The following is a 20,637-nucleotide window of genomic DNA, read 5'->3' as shown; positions in this document are numbered from 1 at the left end:
TGGTTTCATATTTACATATTAAAAATGCGATAATAGTTTACATACATCGAAGTTCCGGTAGAAAATTAAACGAGTATGATTTTGCTGAACTAGCTGCGGTCAAACAAATTGCTCTTATCACGCCAGAACAAGTTGTGCCAAATTCAGGTTTCTCTGTGTTCTCCCATTGATCAAAACACAGTTTCGATTATTTTGTAAAAAATTAGTTTTGAGTACACGAAATCTGCATATTCGTAGGACCAAGGCACGACACCATTCAATAAGATTAACGCTTACTTATTTTCAGTTTTGCTTCACTCTCAAACCACTCCATGCACAACAAAATTGCTGCCTCTCACCTCCAAACACCCCAAAACAAGTGCGTGCATATACAACGCACATATAGAGATTATACATAGGCATCTACATTTTTTTATATTACGTATACAAGAAGACACTCATCTAAACTGTGAGCATCTCTTCAGCTCAGTTTTATAGTTCACATCCTCCTTGGTGACAACTAAAAAACCAGAAAGCTCTTCCACCTTCTTAATAAGAAGACATAGCAATGGCACCTCTGAAAGAGTTCGGGAAGACCCTACCATAATCAACTTCTTCTGTTCAATGATAAGAGGAAAATGTCACCGGTCGTGAACAACATACTCAGTTTTTTATAATATCGTTTCAAATCTGTGTTTGAAAAAAGAGTTCCACACTTTTATTTTACTCGTATAACTTCCAAAGTTGTTACAGCAGTATTTTAAACAAATACCGTTTAACATAGAATTCATATTCGATTTTAGAGTGTGGAGGAATAATGATGGAACCACAACAATGATTCATACCTTGGCGCGAGTAAGAGCAACATTGATTCTGTGCCAGTCTCCAAGAAGTGAAGAATTGTTATTCCTTGGAGTTTCGCTGGATCTCACAAAGGACACCAATATGCAGTCTTTATCCCTCCCCTGTGGTCAAGATATACATACATACGTAAGGACAAGGAAAAAGATCTGCTTGCAAACAAACTTGCTTCTTGCCCATGTACTCGTAAGGTATCCCAACATATTTCTAGCCTCCTCTTGATCAGGCTAATTGGAACCCCCAGCTTCGATTTCGCCTGCTTAGCCTTTATTTGAAAGAATGGGGGGCTTAGATCCTAATCTAATATTCCCCCTCTCGTAATGTCCGTCCGCTGCTAGTCTATTATATACACCTTACCAAAGTTCCCTCAGAACCGAAACCCCATTTTTTTTTTTCTGTTCCAAAACTAGGACACCGATCCAAGGACTTATAGTTTAATTCAGGTTTTTACCAATAAGAAATCAGAATCCAAACCCAATACCAAAACCAATCAGACCGTAACTGAAACCATGAATTCTTCTAAAGTTCCCGTAGTATACATAGACAACTTTATTTTTATAATTAAATTAAAATTAAAATTAATATAAATTAGATTTAGTGGTTATTTTTATTTTTAAAATAAAAATATTAAATAGACATAATATTTTGTGGTCTAATTGTTAAATGATTAAACCAAACCGGAACCAAAAACCTTCAAGAATCAGAATCCAAATCAACTTGACTACTGTTAATTTGTATTTGATATCATCAAAGTCAAGTCAAATTCGATCATTTGTCATCTTTAATCATATTATTAATTTGATGCATATTTTTATAATTAAATGAGCACCGGAACTCGAGCCGTGATTTGATTATTTGCTTAGTAAAGCTCCATTCCTATATTCAAATCATATATCAAACTCAACGGGTTTATGCGATAAATATGACCTGGTATTTGTCTATCGTGTGTATCTCGACAGATTCAGAAACAACTCCACGTATACGATTTGTCTGAGAGTTATAGGGTGTAATGATGCCAATATCTCGCCCTTCGATGCCTCTGAGAACTAACGATTTGGTGACCTTATCAAAAGAAATGAATAGAGAACAAATAAACAAAGGTTGTGTGTCTGAAACTCTATTTTCAGAATAATAATTACTAGGAAGTAAAATACAGCATACTCGAGGAGTTTAGGTTTTATGAGCAAATACCTAAACTCGCTATTTCTGAAATAAAAATTAAAGGCCCATTAAAGGCTTTCTTTATTTTTGGTGGTTTGGAATCGGACTTATTTTGGCATGTAAAGATGAATTATTATGGTTTCATGCCTAATTATCTCACTTATTTAAGTATAATAAGTATATTTCTATTTTTTTAATTAAATAATTAATGTGCCCGAATAGCTTAAGCTATGCAATAATGACAATTACGATAAAATAGTGATGACATTATCATTTAATCTATATACTATGGTCCTCAAGCTTTCATCAGAGTTGGAATGTTGTCTTTCGTTTATTAATCATCAAGTTAAACTTTAACTTGAAGTTTTCAAGCTGATTATCATAGCAAATGTAGTAAATTCTTTTCCTTTCAACAAAAAAATATTCTTAAGATATACATCTGTTCCAAAAATGTGTTTATTTTTAGCTTTTCATTTCTTCTTTGTACACCGATAATTAAGGCCATTTCAGTCCTCCCACAACTGGAAGATACTTATTCCAATATCCTAGTTTAATAATTTTGTGTATTTTTATTAGGGTTGAGATTCAAAGACACCTAACATAAAACAAAGGGAGAGCAAATAAAGGGTGCGTTACCTCTGCAATAATATTAGCTTCGATTGGGTTATTTACTGCTTTACAATCATTCTTCTCATACGCACGCAACAAATCTGTGTTGGGTAAAAATAAATGGTCGATCAACCACAAATGTTTTCAATATAAACAAGATGGCGCTAAGAAATTGAAACCAGAGAATGAACCTGTATTAATAAATATCACAGGTTGGTTTGGTTCCAAAACCTGTTGAAAATCAACCAAATTAAGTTGCTTCAAGACACTGACATTTTAAATGGTTAAAAAGAGACGGTCTCAAGTAACTTATTTCTCGAACGCAAAATCCAATACCAGTATCAAAAACAAAATTTGGAAAGCATAATGGCATTAATTGACAGGTTCAAATTATTTTAAGTTATCTGCATTCCAATACAGGAGGGTTCAATTATTTCAACATTCTAGCAACTGAAAAGGGACAAATTAGTGCTTATTAGCCATCTCCTATTACGAAAAAAACACTACATAATACACCAACAAGAATCAAATATAATGTCAAATACCTTCATCAGCCATACAGGTGCAGATAATGAACGCTTGTACCGGAGTTTGGCGCTCCCTATTTCAGGAGAGCCACAAACCAATCTGTTTCCATATATCAACGCATTTGACAGTTCCATTATGGCTGTGGACATACGGTACTGCATATTGTAGAATAGTTACATTAAGTTTGCCAACAACCAACGAAAGCACTTCAACATCCAACTAAAATCAGCGCAACCTGGCAATGTAAAGCAGCGATTGCCTGTGGATGAGCTTCAGAAAGCCTGGAAAAGAGACTCGCAACCATTCCATTTTCCTTAGCCTCTGGACTCTAATATCAGGCGTACAATAAAAAAGTTTTAATGAACTGTACTTCTCAGCAGAAGTGAGCACGGGGGAGAGAGAGAGACCTGGACAAGTGGTGGTAATTGATAATGATCGCCAACAAGAACAAATTTTGATGCAAACATTAATGGTCCCAATGACACCTGTTGAGAAATGATATATCATTAATTTGATTTCTCTTTATAAACTAACTTCTAATTGAATAGATACAAGAGAACTGAAACAAATACGAAAATCTTAAAATATATATATGCATGAGGGAAAATATTTGAGCAATCGGTTTAAACAAACTATATTTCCAATTCAATAGAGAAACTACTTGTATTTGCAGTTCAAGAGAATATGTGCCACAACTGATAGAACAGAAATATATAGTGACTATTTCATAACCCAGTTCAAGAGAAAATGTGCCACAATCTGCATTTTTTCCTTAAAGCATAGACTCCTCGTAACCCAGGTCCTCCCAAGTTCTAACCTTTGGCTAAAATATAACTTGCCAGTTTAAAAGCATATTTTGTTTTAACCAAATCAAAAGTTTCAAGAATCATCTATCTCGAAATCACATGTACCCCAGTATCTCGTGTTCATGTGGTTAAAACAACAAATAGAAATTGTTAAACAAAAGAAAAAACACTTACTGGAAGAGTTATCTGTCCTGCTTCATCCATGATACACACATCAAATCTCTTATTATTGAGCAGAGGACTAGTTATCCCCAAGCAAGTAACAGCCACAACATGTGTTTCATCCAGCTTTGACTTGATCTCACGAATGCTATCCATGTCCATTGCTGTAACCAAAGATATTAACCAAGATTAAAAAAGGATTCCGACCATGAAGATAACTCTCGTGAAAGACCGACAATCTGACCAGACAAGCAATTCTCTTGAACTTCCTCATGCACTGCCTCATATCTTCCTATTCGTATGAAATTTATTCCCTGCAAATGAATCATGCAAAACCTATATTGAAATGGAAAGACAACAAAATCAACAATATAATGACAATCTCAAGTATCACAAGGAGAATCACAATGACAGCATCGAGGACAAGCATGCAGGTAATGCCATTGAAGGTTTTACATATCATCTTTGAGTTTCCAACGGTTATATGGGATTAGGAATCATTAGACTTCCTTTACTCAACAGACAATTACAATCTAGTTATGGAAATATTCAGAATTGTAAATGCTTACAAGGCACTGGTCAATCAAATAACCAGGTGGTGGAACTATTGAATTTTTTAGGATACAGGTCTGAGTCAGACCAGTGCCTAGTGAATACAAAAAATGCTTAGAAAACAACAGACAAAATCAGAGGTCAAATTACTGTTCAGATACTTAACTTTTGTCAGGAAAGAAACTCGAATTTAACAATCATGAATTTCCACAAATGCAAGATTCAACTACAGCATCAAGTTCTTGATATTTCCAATTAACAAGCCTAGAAATTAATATTTATATTACATTCTAAATGACACAAATTCAGGCGTTCGAAATATCTGTTTGATAGTACAAATATTGGAGTCCTGATTCATTTGTACTTGGATGAATACTCTCTAGGTTGGGTCCCTAATATGGTCCATCAAAAAGGTAAAAATGGTCACATTGATCTTAAAAATGCGAACAACAATGTAGTGGACTGCGCAAGTGAAAATCTCCATTAATAGTACCAGGCCTCAATCAATATGAGTTAAAACAAAAGTTCTCTCAACAAGCAAGATGACGGAAGATGAAAATCCGAGAATGGCTTGGAATGACCAAACTCACGGGCTCACAACAAGCTCTTTTAAAGTCTTTCAGAGGGGTCTACCGAGTTGATTCCTCCCTGGTAAAGATGTGGTACATGGCTATGGCAGCAGTCATTTTCCATATTTGGAGTGCAAGAAATTGTTGCCTAGTTGAGAATGAAGAACAGAGGGCTGATGAAATCTTTCGGAAAATACAAATATTCGTCCCCGGTATATGATGTTTTGAGTAATCTTTGGATGTTAGAAGTCAAGTGGTTAGTTGTTGGTTCAAGGAGTTGATGTTTTATTCTTATCTTGATTTCCTGGACATATCCAAAGTACTTGTACCTCTATTTTTTCATGTCAAAAAAAAAGAGATAACTTGACAAAAAGAGCAACAGCATTCGCAGTTAAGAAAAATGTCCTAAGAAGGGCGCAAAGGTAAAAAAGAAGCTATGGGAAATGGAGTGACCATGGAAGCTGTTAAGCGAAGGAATCCTTAAATTGACTTGGATTTGGAAAAAAATAAAAATTGATTGGAAGGTTTTGATGACCGAGGAAAGTGTAGATTCTGAAAGAACAAATAAATAGTTCATAACATGATAAAATTTATAATCAGAAGCACTAAAGCTTTATAGACTATGAATGTCATAGTATGTCTGTAAGAGGCAGAAAGGAGAAATCATGACCTGAGCTTTCAATTTGATTAGTAAGTTGTCAACAGCTGAATTTGTGTACGATGTAAGCAAGATGGATGCGCCTCTCATCAACAGTGCCTTTACAGCATGCACCATGGTAGATGTTTTTCCCGTGCCTGGCATCCCGAGAATAAGGGCATAATCCTTTGCTATGAGTATCTGAAAATATTTAGTTACAGCATTCATCAACCAAAGAAGCATGCGAAAATTAACCATCACAAAACAAGGTGATAAACATACGGAAGAAGAGTTCTAGACCACTAAATCAAAATTAAAAATTGATGAATAACCTTGATTATGGCTCTACGTTGATCATCGTTCAAACTTTTCTCATTCCAGACGTATGATATAGCAGGGTCTTGACTATATACACAGCCACTGTCAAATCTAGGCATCTATGACAGATGTACAAACAATTAGACATGAAAATTATTTCATATTATATACAAAAAAGAACTAGTGAAAGCACAAATCTAGAATACAAGCAGAACATGTACTTTAGAAGGCTTACCTCAAGGTCAACAATCATTTTTCTCAAGCAAGAGCTGTTTTCATTTTGCAAAAACAATTGAACGAGGTTGAACCTAACAAAAACAAGCATAGTGATTATTGCAACCTTTAAGGAACCTGCTTATAAGAAACAACGAGATATTGTTTTACTCACCTCATGATTGCAAATGATGTCATAACTTCATCTTTGTCGATTCGCCAGGACTGCTGATTGAAAGACGCGGCAGAATCAGGATTGCAATCTGGAACCTTTAAGCGCTTTGCAAAAGACACCTGAATAATTAACAGAGTTATACAAGGGAAAAATGATGCTTATCAAATAAATTTAACGGAAATCCAAAATTTTCCTGTTCCAGAAAATTATCACATAGCTACATAACAATTGCTGACAATGCTACGATTGGATTTTTGTGGCCTCTAATTGTAAGGGAGAGGTTGTTGGTTTTTTTATCCATGCCAGGCCCCAACAGCATTTTCATTTAAAGAACATTCAGAAAACCTTTTTAAGAAAAGGTACCAGTGTGATGCAATGCTGCTCTTATAGTTAAAACTTGTGGTGTTGCTACAATTTTCTTCAGAAATAACAGAAGCAATCAAAAGTTGATATTTATCACGTGCATGACTTTTTATCAGGTACCACATTGAGAACTTACAGAGATATGAGAGCTACCAATGTCCACGATGATCCCATTAGCAACTCGCAAATAGCCAGGCTCAGAGCTTAAAATCTGCAATAATGATATGGAAAAGAAACTTTGTATAACAATCAGCTGTGAATGAGGATGCAAGTACACCCAGCAGGCAGCAACGTTCAAAAGTCAAAACATTCAAAAATTCATATTGCATTCAAAATCCATACACAAAGCAACTCTGTTCATAGAAAACATTTTTAATTTGTCGAATAGTGCTTCCACGGACAAACAAAAAGGGCAGAGGTCAAACATAGAAGAATAACAATTGTTGGTGTTTTATATTCGGATATGAACCATTCAGGATGTACATCAACGTAAGCAGCTCCTATGATTTAGAAGTAACAGAGACATGTCCATAATATCAAACACAAATTTCTCGAGACAGTAAAAAAATTGTGTTGAATCAAACAGAATAAATGTTTAGTTCAGTCATTACTGCTTTAATGAAAATCCCTAATTTTTCCAAATGTCTTTCCATATTAAAAATTGTGTTGTATCAAACAAAATAAATGTTTAGTTCAGTCATTATTGCTTTAATAAAAATCCATAATGTTATACAAATGCCTTTTCATATTCGATTATATGAGTAAATATATTTTTCGTTTAAGCTTCATTAGAAAATTTTTCTGTCATTAAATAAATTATGATACAATAACTTGATTTCTACACACTTTTTTCTCACTGAGCTTCGTTCAATCTCTGCAAGTTTGCAACCATGTCTTATAGAATCACAACAATACGAAGTTAATTAAATGACATAGACATCAAAAAAATTATGACTGCTAGAAACATCTTATCGCAAAATGAAACAAAAATGATAATATTCACGAACTAAAATAAATACACCTAGAGGGTCATAAGAAATGCAAGAGGAACTTATAATTCACTCCCAAGGGTACAAGGAAAAGTGAAAACGGGGTAAGAATTGATAAGAGCAGTGAGAAAACACTTGAATCAACGTTAAACAGAAACATGTACATACCACGTAGTCGCCATTCCTTAAATTAGTATCTAAGGAAGAGGAAAAACTCAATGATTCCTTGTTGACTTGTTCATCATCAAGAGAACATCCTTGACGCACAAAGCAATAGACAAATCGGCTTCCCTGACAAAATTTTCTCTGGGATGATTTATCTGAAGCATCAAGAACAAGAGAAGGGGATAGGCGAATGGGCCCGCGATCATTCTCTGAGTTCTTTGGAAACCAAATTTCATTCTTCACAACCTAAAAAAGCCAAAAAAAAATATGTTTATTGACTTAAAAAGGATTGGTATAAAAGTAGAAAATTCAGCTATACTACCTCCAATTGCCTAGCCTCCAGATCAATTAATCTTTCCCACTTTTGGAGAAAAACAGTGTGTGAAGTCGATAAATGGGACACAAGAGAGTCAAACACACCACCCAGGCCGCTACTTTCAGCAGCTCCCCCATGTGCCTTCATAATTCAATAATTAACAAAATAAAAATTTGTAGGAAAAAATAAACCTTGAAGAGTTATGTAAAAATTTCATTGATGGGGACATTTTCGAAGAGTTAATTCATAGCTCAACCTTGTTTTTGTCAGCCAAAAGGCTTTGAATTCGTCCATATGTTTAACTTGAATAGAATCCATCTCCCATTCCACTCCACAAATGTGAAATCTAATTTACTTGAGAGCTTAATACAATAAAAATTGAAAAGTGATTTATGCTACAAAGATTCAAGAATATCTCTCAAAGAATCAGCTGGGGGTTTCTAGTTGCACCTAACCCCCAGTAAACATAATGACAAACAGGCACTCTATTCAAATTCATGTATCGACTCTATAAGGATCCAAGCCTACGCTTGGATTGAGGGATTTGAAGCCATGGATTTCAAATCCATTTGAGTGTTCGGATGATTTTATGTTGAGAGAATTTCAATTCCACTCATTTGTTATTTTACGTAGATGTAATGGTAATTGTGGTAGATTTGACGTGCAACCTAAGATACTCTTGAACACTTTTTAAAATTCTGAATTTATGTCAAACTTGTGTGATATGAGCATCCCCATCTGAGGTCTTAAAAAACACAAGCAAAAAGAACTGGAACAAAAAATTTACTCATCAACATTACCAGCCTGATCAAGTAGAGAATTAATCAATTCATGAAATATAAACAATGATAAATCAAGTAAGCATTCTCATAAATGTTTTATGAATTTCCTTTTCGGTAAGATTCCGTTAGTCAAAATCTTCATCTCCTGGCTATGAGAAAATTTTTATTTTCGATAGTGCATTCAGCAACCGAGACTATGAGTGTCACAAATTATTGGGAAAGCCTCCACAACACACCTTATGGTAAACAGTACATGCACTGAGGTGGCGACAACCTTTGCAAATGTTTGGACTCTGCATAAAATGGGTAAACTTAGAAAGCTATTTCAAATTTGAAACATCATTACTAAGGAAGTCTATTTTCTCAAATGGAAAGATTCATAAAGAATTGTGACATATTAAAAGCACCTACCTGTACCTGTGACATTGGGGGCAATTGCTGAGTTGATGATGCCTTACGAATATCGTTCGCCAGCTCATTGCGACGTATTATGAGTCCTGCTAAGTCAGATCGTCTAACAAAGATTCCCTTTCCATGACATTTAGAACAATGTCAAACAAAATTATGCAATCTTAAGATAAAGACCAGATATGTTCATTGTACCTGTGTCTGATCAGTGTGAAGATAATATAGGAGACCATATTCAACGTTCCTCTGGTATCTGAAAAAGAATAAAATGAGGCAACTTAAGGATTTTATTGAACAATAGTTTTGAATCATAAGAAAACTCGAAGGCATGGGCTACCGAAAACATAAATTACAAGAACTTGTAAATAGTTTATGAAGGAGTAGAACTCTATATATGGCCAGGATCTACACACCTCTCAGACATGAGGAGAGAATATAACATTACTTGAGCTGTATGTTCCATAGCTATCTGCTCGTACCAGAAGTTTAGAACATGCAGTCATTACGTTGAAAGCAATCATTAGCGAGATATCATCCAATCAAACTCAATCAAGAACAATTGATAGTCAACTTGCCTGACCACTAGTTCCTCTACCAGTTTTGAATTCTAGTGGCATAATTATATCACAATCTTCTGCAGAGTCCAGATCTATTCTTACTCGCAATGAGGCATCAATCATTCCTTTCAATCCATACTTAGGGGCCCAAGCCATTTCTTCAATGTCCATTACCTACAATTATTTCAAAAGGAGTTCAAACAAGGTTTTCCATATTTAACCTTGAAACAAACTTTGCAGCATCTTATCAGTATTCACAGCATAAAGTTTATTGTTCAAGAAACAATTGACAAGTGTAGAATCATGGCAAACAACATAATGGTAACGTGCATGCACACAGACATATAAACATAAAGCTATAATATCAAAGATTAAACACTCGCAAAAGACGATTATGATACAAATAGAAAAAAACAATACAACATATTCAAAGGGAAGCATATGTTTAGTGATTTGTCCCATGCAAAGGTATGTAACCGCAAAACTACTGTGTATATTGGTACTACATACGTGCACACATACTAGTTATATTACATATATATTTATATGTATATGCATACAGAACTTCTAAATGCAATAAAAAAATTAGACATCTCCGAAAATAACTATTTGGATTATTTTCATAGTATCACATTCTTGTTGGTAATTATAATGATAAAAAGAATTTATAATATTAAATATATTAACATTTTTAGGTTCCGTTATTTTATTTTATACAAATATCCCAACAACTTATTTTATAATACCTTACAACTTATAAACTCCTAAAACAACTTATAAGATTTATAAACTTATAAGCATTCAGCTAGGACCTAGAAAGAGAAAGAGAGCCCCTCTTTAAAACAATTTTAACCAAACACCCTCATAATACACAAATATATTTGTGTGCGCACACACACATATTCATGCAATTATGTTATCGGTCATGTTTTAAGCAACAAGCACAATTAGCAATAAATGAAGAAATTTCAAAGATGATACTGAAAAAATGAAAGAAACTGCAAAACATTTTGCTAAAAAATAGATATAAGTGTTGTGAACATCAGGCCCGTTGATCTTTTACCAGCTTGATTCTCTCTCAACATTTTCTAATTTTGTGTATAAAGGGCCTAGTGAATTACTGATATTATCAGTTTAACAGCAGTAACAGAATTAAGAATTTCATAACCAAAACTCAAAATATATCAAAGTAAGCATAGATAAGAACATGAAATCCAATAGCTCATAACCAATGCGACAAAATGGAATAGTTAATCCAAATAAGATTTCGTTACCTCAGAAATTTTAACCTTTTTCAAACCCTTGTCGCATTTAAAATTGATGTTTGGAATTTGGGAACCCTATATTGAAACATTAAAGTCATGTCAGAGGTTTGGTGTACTTGGCAAAAAAAACTGCACCCATCAATTTGAAGTAAGGCACCTTGCAACCAAGACTTGAAAAATCAATTAAATGGAAAAGTCAAGCTTCGAAAGAATGACATCCAAATATGCGAAAAATTTATAAAAAAACAAAAACAAAAGAAATGGCCATTGTTAAGATAGCAGCACACCTATTAGTGAGACTTACACGATCTGATTCCGTACATATTCTGCTCACCAATTATTAGCAAAGATCAAGGCACTATATAAAAACGTAATACCTACTACATATGTAGTTCAAATAACTTGAACATAGAGAAACAACCTGACTCTACATGATTAAACTCTACCTATCAGTTTATCGCAATGGCAGGAGAAATAATGTACGTAGCCAATCATCCGTCGAAACTTTTCAGGATAAAACTTCAAAACTAATTAAGAGGTAATATCACATAATCATTCATCTACCTGTGAATCTCGAAAGCGGGATATCCAATTTAACATTTTTGGGATTGCGCTGATCAAAGTCAACAGGGTATCATTCTCATTCACTGGAATAAACACCAAGAACTAAAGCTAAGTTTCTGACAGTGTAGAAGTCAACTCTAAGATATTAGAGAGCCAAAAGATCATAAAAGCATGGTTTTACAAGTTCAATCAATGTTGAGACCTAAGATATCAAAAGAAAAATCAACGAGAGAACAAAAAATCAACACCTCCACATGCATATAGGTTCTCTATGCTTTTCTGAAGCACAGTTCTCGCATATTCTTCCAGGAATTCTTTTGTTGGAAGTTCTCTAACGAGGCCAGCCTGAAGAAATAAAATTATGTTAGCTCAATGCAAGTATGTTCATCATCCCATGGCTAATTCATTTTGCAGCACCAGATTCTGGTTAGATCTTAAAGCAATTTATTAATAATTATTCATGAAACAACCTGAAATATTTGATGCAATAAGGTACCCATCAATGCTGCAGCTGAATGTTCACTATATTTTAACCTCTCATCCAGGACAGTGCGCCTTGGGCAGCTGAAACTAGAAGAAACCTAAAGGTGTAAAATTATATGAAAACAGTCAGAATAATATATAGCGAGTATGAAAATAGATATTCTTGAAGCTAACATCTATCAGCTGTGTGCCTAAACCGTTATGTATGTCGTAAATAATAATTGGCAATACCCGAGTACCAGACACCAAGTTATCTGGATGGACAATGAGAAAATTTTTCTCACGATTTACATCGCATATTCCCTGGCAGTCAAATTCTCCAATGACCTTAATAGTATCTCCAGGTGCAATCACGCTGAAGTACCTGGAAGGAAAGGTTTATAGTTGGAAAAATACAACCACATAACTTAACAAGGAACATACTTGAGCATAGAATATATAGACATTATATAAGAAGGATCATCAATGGTTGAGCTGTTTAATAATCGAGAATTATGCAGAAACATAATCAATTTCAGAAGCAATTAAGCATTCACTAAAAAAAGGAAAGATAGTGAATCTGAAGTCTACTAATGCCCTCGTTTTGGCAAAATTAGGCCCAACTTACCGTGGCATAACAGAGAGCATAAAAATTTGCCAGTGAAAATATTTCTATTTGCCTTCAATTTTATGGAGCGAAGGCAGCTCCAAGTGCCAAATTTCATTCTCGATTTTAGGTTATGTGGCAAACATCATAAAACAACTCGTTTGATAAAATACCTCAATCCACTTACCATTCATCCCACAATTGCAATGTCCGTTCCACTCCACTTTGTTCATTTAATAAGTGCAAAACCTGGCAAGTCATAGCCTATAAACACATCTTAGCAGTTTTGACGTAATGTACCAGTCACTCGGATCATGGCATACCTTGAAAGAGGTTTGAGGACCTAATAAATCAGCAGGTCTATGCCTTTCCGTTACCTGTGGCACGGATGTTGTATCAGCAGAATCAATACCAATCTATTGTGATTTTGACATGCACAAGATATGAGCAAGTAAAGATACATTGATGCATACCTCCAACACAAGAAAACAAACATCAGAACCCATGTTACACTTTTTTCCTCCTGAATCGTGCGTCAAACGATTTACAACATGATCAGCTTTGAGGGATCTCCCAGTAGGGAAAACGAGGAAAAGGGGAGTGACGGAAGAGTTTATCAAGAAAAAGAGGGTGAATGTAATTTAATTTTTTATACTTTGTTTAAGATTTGTTTAAAAACTAATTTTTTTATTAGTGTATTTTAATTTTATATATAATAAAATTTATAATTTAATTAAATAAAAAAATTTACTCGACTCAATTTTTCTATCTTTTCCGACTCAATCCTAGATTTTATTTCATTCTTTATCTCACAAAAAATAGTTTTCTTATCGACCTTTCATCCTCTCATTTTTTGGTTAACAATTAATCACGAGCAACAAATCCAAAAAAAAAACCATATATTGAAAAGAAATTTATTTTAAGATATAAAATTTGTTGGGTTTCGTCAGTGTTCATGACCCAGAATGAAGAGATTCACCCTGGGTCGTGAAACCATGGGTCGTGAAGCCAAGGATCGTGTCACGACCCACGGCTTCATGACCCTGGGTCGTGAAGCACAAGTCTTCACGACCCACACTTTGTTGGGTGTGAAGCACAAGACCCAGGGTCGTGACTTCACGATCCCGGGTCGTGACGTGAAGATTTCACGATCCATGGGTCGTGACACGACCCATTAATTTTAAATTTTTATAATTAATAATCTTTGTTTTGTTTTAAATTTATATAAATAATAATCTTATGTTTGTTTTTTTTTATATGTTTATTTTCCCGCTAAACTTGGAAGGAATCAATTTTTTGTTGAATGCAAAAATTGGGTCGAGATTATACTCGAACCACGCGACCCAATTTTGGTGGGTCGCGTGGGTCGAGATGGGTCGAGAAGCATAATTTTAGCTTCTTGACCCATAAAGCTAGCTATATATATATGTATAGATTTTAATATATTGTAACAGATGGGTCGAGAATCATATTATTATAAAATTTGTTAAAAATTTTTGTATAATTATAAAATTTATAAAATTTGTTAAAATTTACATACAATAAACATTAATTTCATATGCTTTGATATACATTCATTACATTAAATTGAATATGTAATAAATTTGTTATGAATTTTTTTAGTTTTATATTATAAAATTTGTTAGGAATTTTAGTAGAATTATAAAATTTGTTAATGTTTATATAAAATAAACATTAATTTCATATGCTTCGATATACATTCATTAAAGTGAATATGTAATGAAATTTGTTATGAATTTTTTTAGTTCTATTATTATAAAATTTGTTATGAATTTTAGTGCAATTATAAAATTTGTTAAGATATTTAGTCGAGTATAAATTCAACACACATTGTTAAAATAAGAGATACATTCTTCTACTTGTTATGAATTTTTTAACTAACATACTTAAATTATAACATATAACTAATGTTTACACAAATAAATATTTTATATATATTTACATTCTAATCATATATAAAGTGAATTATATATTATAAAATGTTCAAAACTCAAAAATATCAAAAATTTCTATCCACTCGACCCATCTCGACCCAAACTCGACCCAAACCCTAAACCCTAAACCAAACCTCTAACATTATCACTCGACCCACTCTTTTTATTTTTTTATTTAAAAAACATAAAAAAATAAAAAAAAATTAGAAGTTTTTTGTAGAAAAATAGAAGTAGAAGAGTGGGTCGTGCTCTTCTCGACCCACTCTTCCATTTTTTTATTTTTATTTTTAAAAAAAATTATTTTTAAAAAATAAAAAAAATTAGAAGAAGAAGAGTGGCCCACTCTTCATTTTTTTTAACGAGCTAATTAATGATTTTATCTAACTAACATATTCAACTCTCTTTTCTCGATTTAAAAAAGTCAAAATCCCTTTTATTTAATTAAATTTTAAATGGATCGTATATTTTTTATTGACCCCTCTCTCAGTACCTATCGATGTTTCTCTATCTTTAGGAATTGTGGGATCAACAGAAATTACATCTTCTACTTGATCCAAAAGCTCAATCAATGCCTGCGTACAAAGAACAAATTTAGAGCCGTTTGGTATAAGAAGCTACAATTAAAAAAGTGCTTTTTTTAATGTTTTTTAATTTTTAACTTGTTTGGGTGTGCTTCTAGTGCTTAAAAGCACTTATTTAAGTTGAAATTAGTGCTTTTTTAAAAGCCCTATTTTAGAGCTTTTTTCACTAGCTTCTTTAATAACCTTAAAAAAAACATCCACCAGTAGCCTCCTCTCAATCTTTTCTCCATTCTTCTATAAGGTACAATTTTTTTTTTTCCATCGAGGTTTTTGTTCGTTCATTTTTTTCTGCTTTATTTTTGCTGCAGAATCTATACTCTCTATTCATTTACGTCTGTATTATGTATTGTGAATTAGATAATTATGTTACAATTCGGTCAATGATCCGATAAATCCAGGAAGTCAGGAAAGGGAAAGTATTTGTTTATTTTATTTTTTTGCAACTACGTTTATAATATTCATCAATTCTTGTGTATTACGTATATAATATTATATTAATTAAAATATCTTATATACCATAATATTAGTGTAATATTATTTAATCATTGTTTGTATTACTTTTTCATTTATGATATTGTGAATTAGATAATCTATTGTTTTTTATGTTTTATTTTTTGAATATAGAATGTATTCGAAGTTAGCTCCTAAACGAAGATTATCAAATCCAAGTCAATTACCTAGATATACGATTGAGACTGTTGAACCTGGATTTGTTGCTGATGGGAATAATAAGGCGGATTGGACTGAGCAGAATACCAAAATATTTTTAAAAATTTGTGAGGAAGAAATTGAATCCGGCGATAAGCCTACCAAACATTTAAACAAAACGGGGTACACAAATTTAGTTTCAAAATTTCATGAGAGAACGAGACTTTCTTTGAATCAAAAATAATTCAAAAATAAATGGGATTCTATGAGAAAATATTTTGCATTATGGGCACAACTTATTGGAAATAATGAGACTGGCCTTGATTGGGATCATAACAAGATGATCGTGCAAGCTGATAATAGTTGGTGGGAGGATAAGATTAAGGTACATAATTTATATACTACATTTTAAATTTTTAATCAATTATTTTTATTTATTTTTTGTTACGTTGCAAATTACAGGAAAATCCCGAGTATGCAAAGTTTAGATTGAGGGGACCCAAGAATTTAGATTTATTGGAAATATATTTAAAGGTTCCATAGCAACTGGCTATGCTGCAATAGCACCATCAGAGGATCAACCAATTCATAATAATTTCAACGATGATACAAAAGATTGGGATGTTCAGTTAGATGGAGAGTTTCAAAGTGATGTTTATATTAATGTTGAAAGCCAAGAATTTATGGAAAAACTCAACAATGGGAGCTGACAACTCTATGCAGCAAAGGAAGAGAAAAAGAAGGGAGAGTGGGGAAAAAAGAGGTCTCATTGCCACTAGGTTAGCCGATCAACTTGATCGTGTCCTTCAAGAATTTGAGACTCAAAAGTCTATACACGAAACACCAAAAGATGATCCATGTAGCATTGAAAATTGTCTGGAGGTTCTTCGTAGTTTGCCTGGTATGGTGGTTGGCAGTGAGCAATTCTTCATAGTTACTAGAGATTTGGGTAAAAAGCATAATAGGCAAACATTTATCGGATTGAAGGACTCGGAACTGCAGCTTGGTTGGGCAAAGACATTCACTAAAGATGATTTGAAGCGTTATTAACATGAGTTATGTTTTTAGGAAAAATACTTGAATAATGCACTTGTTTTTTTCTTTTATTGATTGATGAGTCAACTTTACTAAGTAGTATGTTTAAATTTTTAATGCAATAATCTAAAACTTTCAATGTTTATTGTTTTTTTTATATATTTATCTTTATTCATATATTTTCACAGGATGTCTGCGAGTTCAGGCTCCACTATATCAGATAACTCTGATGCATCAAGTGATTCCGACATTTCCGTTGATTCTAGTAGAAATACACATGTCTCTAAGAAAAGAATGGTTTTGTTATCCTTGTGTGATGTTACGACTTATGTTTTGAAATATATTGTTAAAGAAAAATGTAGGACATCGTGGTTATCAGGGTCTCAATGGGTGGCAGAGATATTGAATGGTAATGAGACACGATGCTTTGAAATGTTTAGAATGAGGAAACATGTTTTTTATAAACTATGTGACGATCTACTCTAAAAATATAGCTTACAGCCAACAAAAGGAGTTGATATCTATGAAAAGGTAGGATTATTTTTGTACATGATGGGTCAACCTGCTTCAGTTAGAAATGTTCAAGAGCGTTTTCAACACTCGGGGGAAACTGTTTCAAGACAGTTTCACAGCGTTTTAGAGTCCATATGGAAGTTGTCGAGAGATATCATCAAATCTATCGATCTTAATTTTACAGATGTCCCTGAATATATTAAGAATGACAAAAGATATTGGTCTTATTTTAAAGATTGTATAGGGGCTATTGATGGCACACATATATGCATTCGTGTTCCGCCTAGCAAGCAAATAGATTTCATTGGAAGAAAAGGGTATACTTCAACAAATGTTATGGCTGTATGCGACTTCGACATGTGCTTTACTTTTGTATGGGCTGGTTGGGAAGGTTCTGCTCATGATTCTAAAATTTTTAAAGAGGCTATGCGCAGAGAGAGATTGCATTTTCCACTCCCACCTGAAGGTTTGATATTAATATATCTTATATGTTTTTTTAAATAATTGTTAGATAAATATTTACACTTTAACTTTTATTTTTTGCAGGTAAATATTATTTAGTTGATGCAGGTTATCCTACTTTCAAAGGCTTTATGGGACCGTATAAAGATACTAGATATCATTTACCTCAATTTCGATTAGCTCCAAAGTTCAGATCAAAAAATGAAGTATTTAATTATCATCATTCCAGTTTAAGGACGGTTATTGAAAGAACATTTGGAGTGTGCAAAGCACGATGGAATGTATTACAAAATATGCCCACATTTTGTCTAGATACTCAATTTAAAATTATAGTGGCATGTTTTGCTTTACACAATTTCATAATGCGATACGATGCGGCTGGAGATATTCTTGAACAACTCGAAAATATTGATGATTTACAAGAAATCGAGCAAGATGGTGAAAATGTTTATGTCCATGACAGAGGTACGAGATGGCAAGAGCCAACACAAGAAAATATTACGGAAATGAAAGAATTGAGAGATGACATAAGAAATTCACTGCCAATACAAGGTCGACATTGAACTATTAGTTTTTATTTAAATAAATTAAAGTAGAATGTAAACATTAACCATTGTTATTAACAATTGTTTTTATGGTTTTTAAGATTTCAATATTTTATTGTTTTGGTATGGATTTAATTATTTATATTTATACATCACACTTGTTTAGGAATCCGTTATAAAATATATATATAAATTAATGAGTTAAAAAAGCACTTTAATGATATGTATCCAAACACATTTATTAATTTAAAAAGTGATTTTTATCTATTCATCCAAACACAATATTAACACAACTTTTACTTAAAAAAGCACTTTTAAAAGCCAACTTAAAAAAGCACTTTTTTAATCAAAAAACTTTTGATATCAACGGGCTCTTAATGATTAGTATGTTCTTTACGGTATCAACACATGGAAACAAACCAATGGCTCAAGAATCAAGATACTGCTTGAAGAAACGTGCCCATTACTGAGAAATAAGCAGATGCGTGGAGTTGGGAGAAATAAATGAAAATGGGATTCAGAAGAAGCAAAAACCTTTTTATTTTTCCATGAACCCAGATGATCGGGGATTCCATTAGAATCTACATCTTTGGGAACCTGCATCACAGGCACTCGAAAAATAAAATAAAAATTCGAAGAAAATGAACACGCATATGTTAAGATTTAATCACCTTCCCCTGGCAACAAGACATAGATGGCGGGGTAGTGAAAGGACTCTGAGTATTCAGTTCTTCAGATTTAATGTTATTATTTGTATTTTCGCAACTTCCAGTACAACATGCGTCATGAGCTGAGTTAACCTTTCTCAAGGAAGCAACGTTTGAGTACATCAATGATTTTTCAGCTGCCTTAAGTGGCTGTGCATATAGCAGTTTTTCAAGCTTTCTTGACATGCCAGGCGAAGTTTGCATCTAACAACAGGAACAATTTAATAATTCTGGCCACAAAAGAACAGGAATGAGGCAAAAAGATGAAAAGGATGAACAATGATTCAGATACTCGCACCTTTTTCATCGAACACTGCTGAAAATTCAGTGAATTAAACCTTGAAGAATCTCTCAATACCCTGATTTTTCCTGTGAATGTTTAGTAATTGCATGAAGCCTCTCATTTACTGGAGATATTCTCCAAGTCATTTCATCTATTCCGTCATCCTGACTTTTCTTGATTAACATGCAAGAAGTGATGAGAAAATTAAACATATAAAACATTCTTTACATTAATGGAAGCCCGGGGACAAGGTGGAGCAGAAAATACTGATCAAGTTATTCAACTGAATGAAAAGGTGTCCTGCCCTTCGACCATGGCAAACCAATACTGATGTCTCTTGGTTAAGTTCTACGAGACTGTCACAGTTTTCTCACTGGAAACGTTTAACAGACATAATTTATGCGGCATCAAATCTTCCTACAGTGACAGAGTTCCCACTCATAAAAGTTCCTTCCTCGATATCCTCCATGAAGATTAATGAAGTACACACAAAAAATGAACGACACTGACAACAATCAAATAGCTTTCAAACCAAAAATTAAATGCTGAAAATCAGCGGAGAACGAAAAGAAATTGCAAAATTATTCTGATGGTTTTGTACTGAGAGTATTATGATTACCATTCCAGGTGAAAACTTGAAACGTTTAACAGACATGGATTTGGAGGTCTCGGGTGACATGTCATCCACCTCAATATCCTGCAAAGTATCCCCATTTTTCAAACTTTGGGAATTAATGACCCCTTTTTCACAAGCATTATCGGCGACTCCAGATTCTACGTCAATGCAGCTTGAGAAATTGCTTCCAGAAATACTTGTTTCAGAAAGTCCACTTGTGAGGTTTTCGCCCCTCAAAATCTTA

General features: G+C 33.4%; 1 protein-coding gene across 1 annotated transcript; it reads right to left on the bottom strand.

The window, feature by feature from the left end:
- Window positions 1-202: 202 nt before the first annotated feature.
- On the bottom strand, window positions 203-19,998 carry LOC142531121 (DNA replication ATP-dependent helicase/nuclease JHS1-like). The gene is given in 35 exon segments (XM_075637163.1): window positions 203-596; window positions 825-944; window positions 1,768-1,902; window positions 2,638-2,711; window positions 2,802-2,841; window positions 3,156-3,293; window positions 3,374-3,466; window positions 3,546-3,623; window positions 4,119-4,270; window positions 4,351-4,420; window positions 5,898-6,065; window positions 6,197-6,301; window positions 6,418-6,490; window positions 6,571-6,689; window positions 7,070-7,144; window positions 8,091-8,333; window positions 8,410-8,544; window positions 9,422-9,478; window positions 9,597-9,713; window positions 9,789-9,846; window positions 10,007-10,058; window positions 10,165-10,324; window positions 11,425-11,490; window positions 11,980-12,062; window positions 12,228-12,324; window positions 12,450-12,560; window positions 12,694-12,826; window positions 13,236-13,312; window positions 13,372-13,425; window positions 13,522-13,621; window positions 15,487-15,575; window positions 19,322-19,384; window positions 19,459-19,698; window positions 19,793-19,869; window positions 19,872-19,998. Coding segments are annotated over 35 exon segments (3,738 nt in total). The 3' UTR covers window positions 203-437.
- Window positions 19,999-20,637: the final 639 nt, after the last annotated feature.

Source organism: Primulina tabacum, chromosome 17, assembly GCF_025594145.1.
Source record: "Primulina tabacum isolate GXHZ01 chromosome 17, ASM2559414v2, whole genome shotgun sequence".
In the NCBI taxonomy this organism is placed as follows: domain Eukaryota; kingdom Viridiplantae; phylum Streptophyta; class Magnoliopsida; order Lamiales; family Gesneriaceae; genus Primulina; species Primulina tabacum.
The sequence above is the reverse complement of the archived record's forward strand: the minus strand, read 5'-3'. Positions and strand labels throughout refer to the sequence as shown.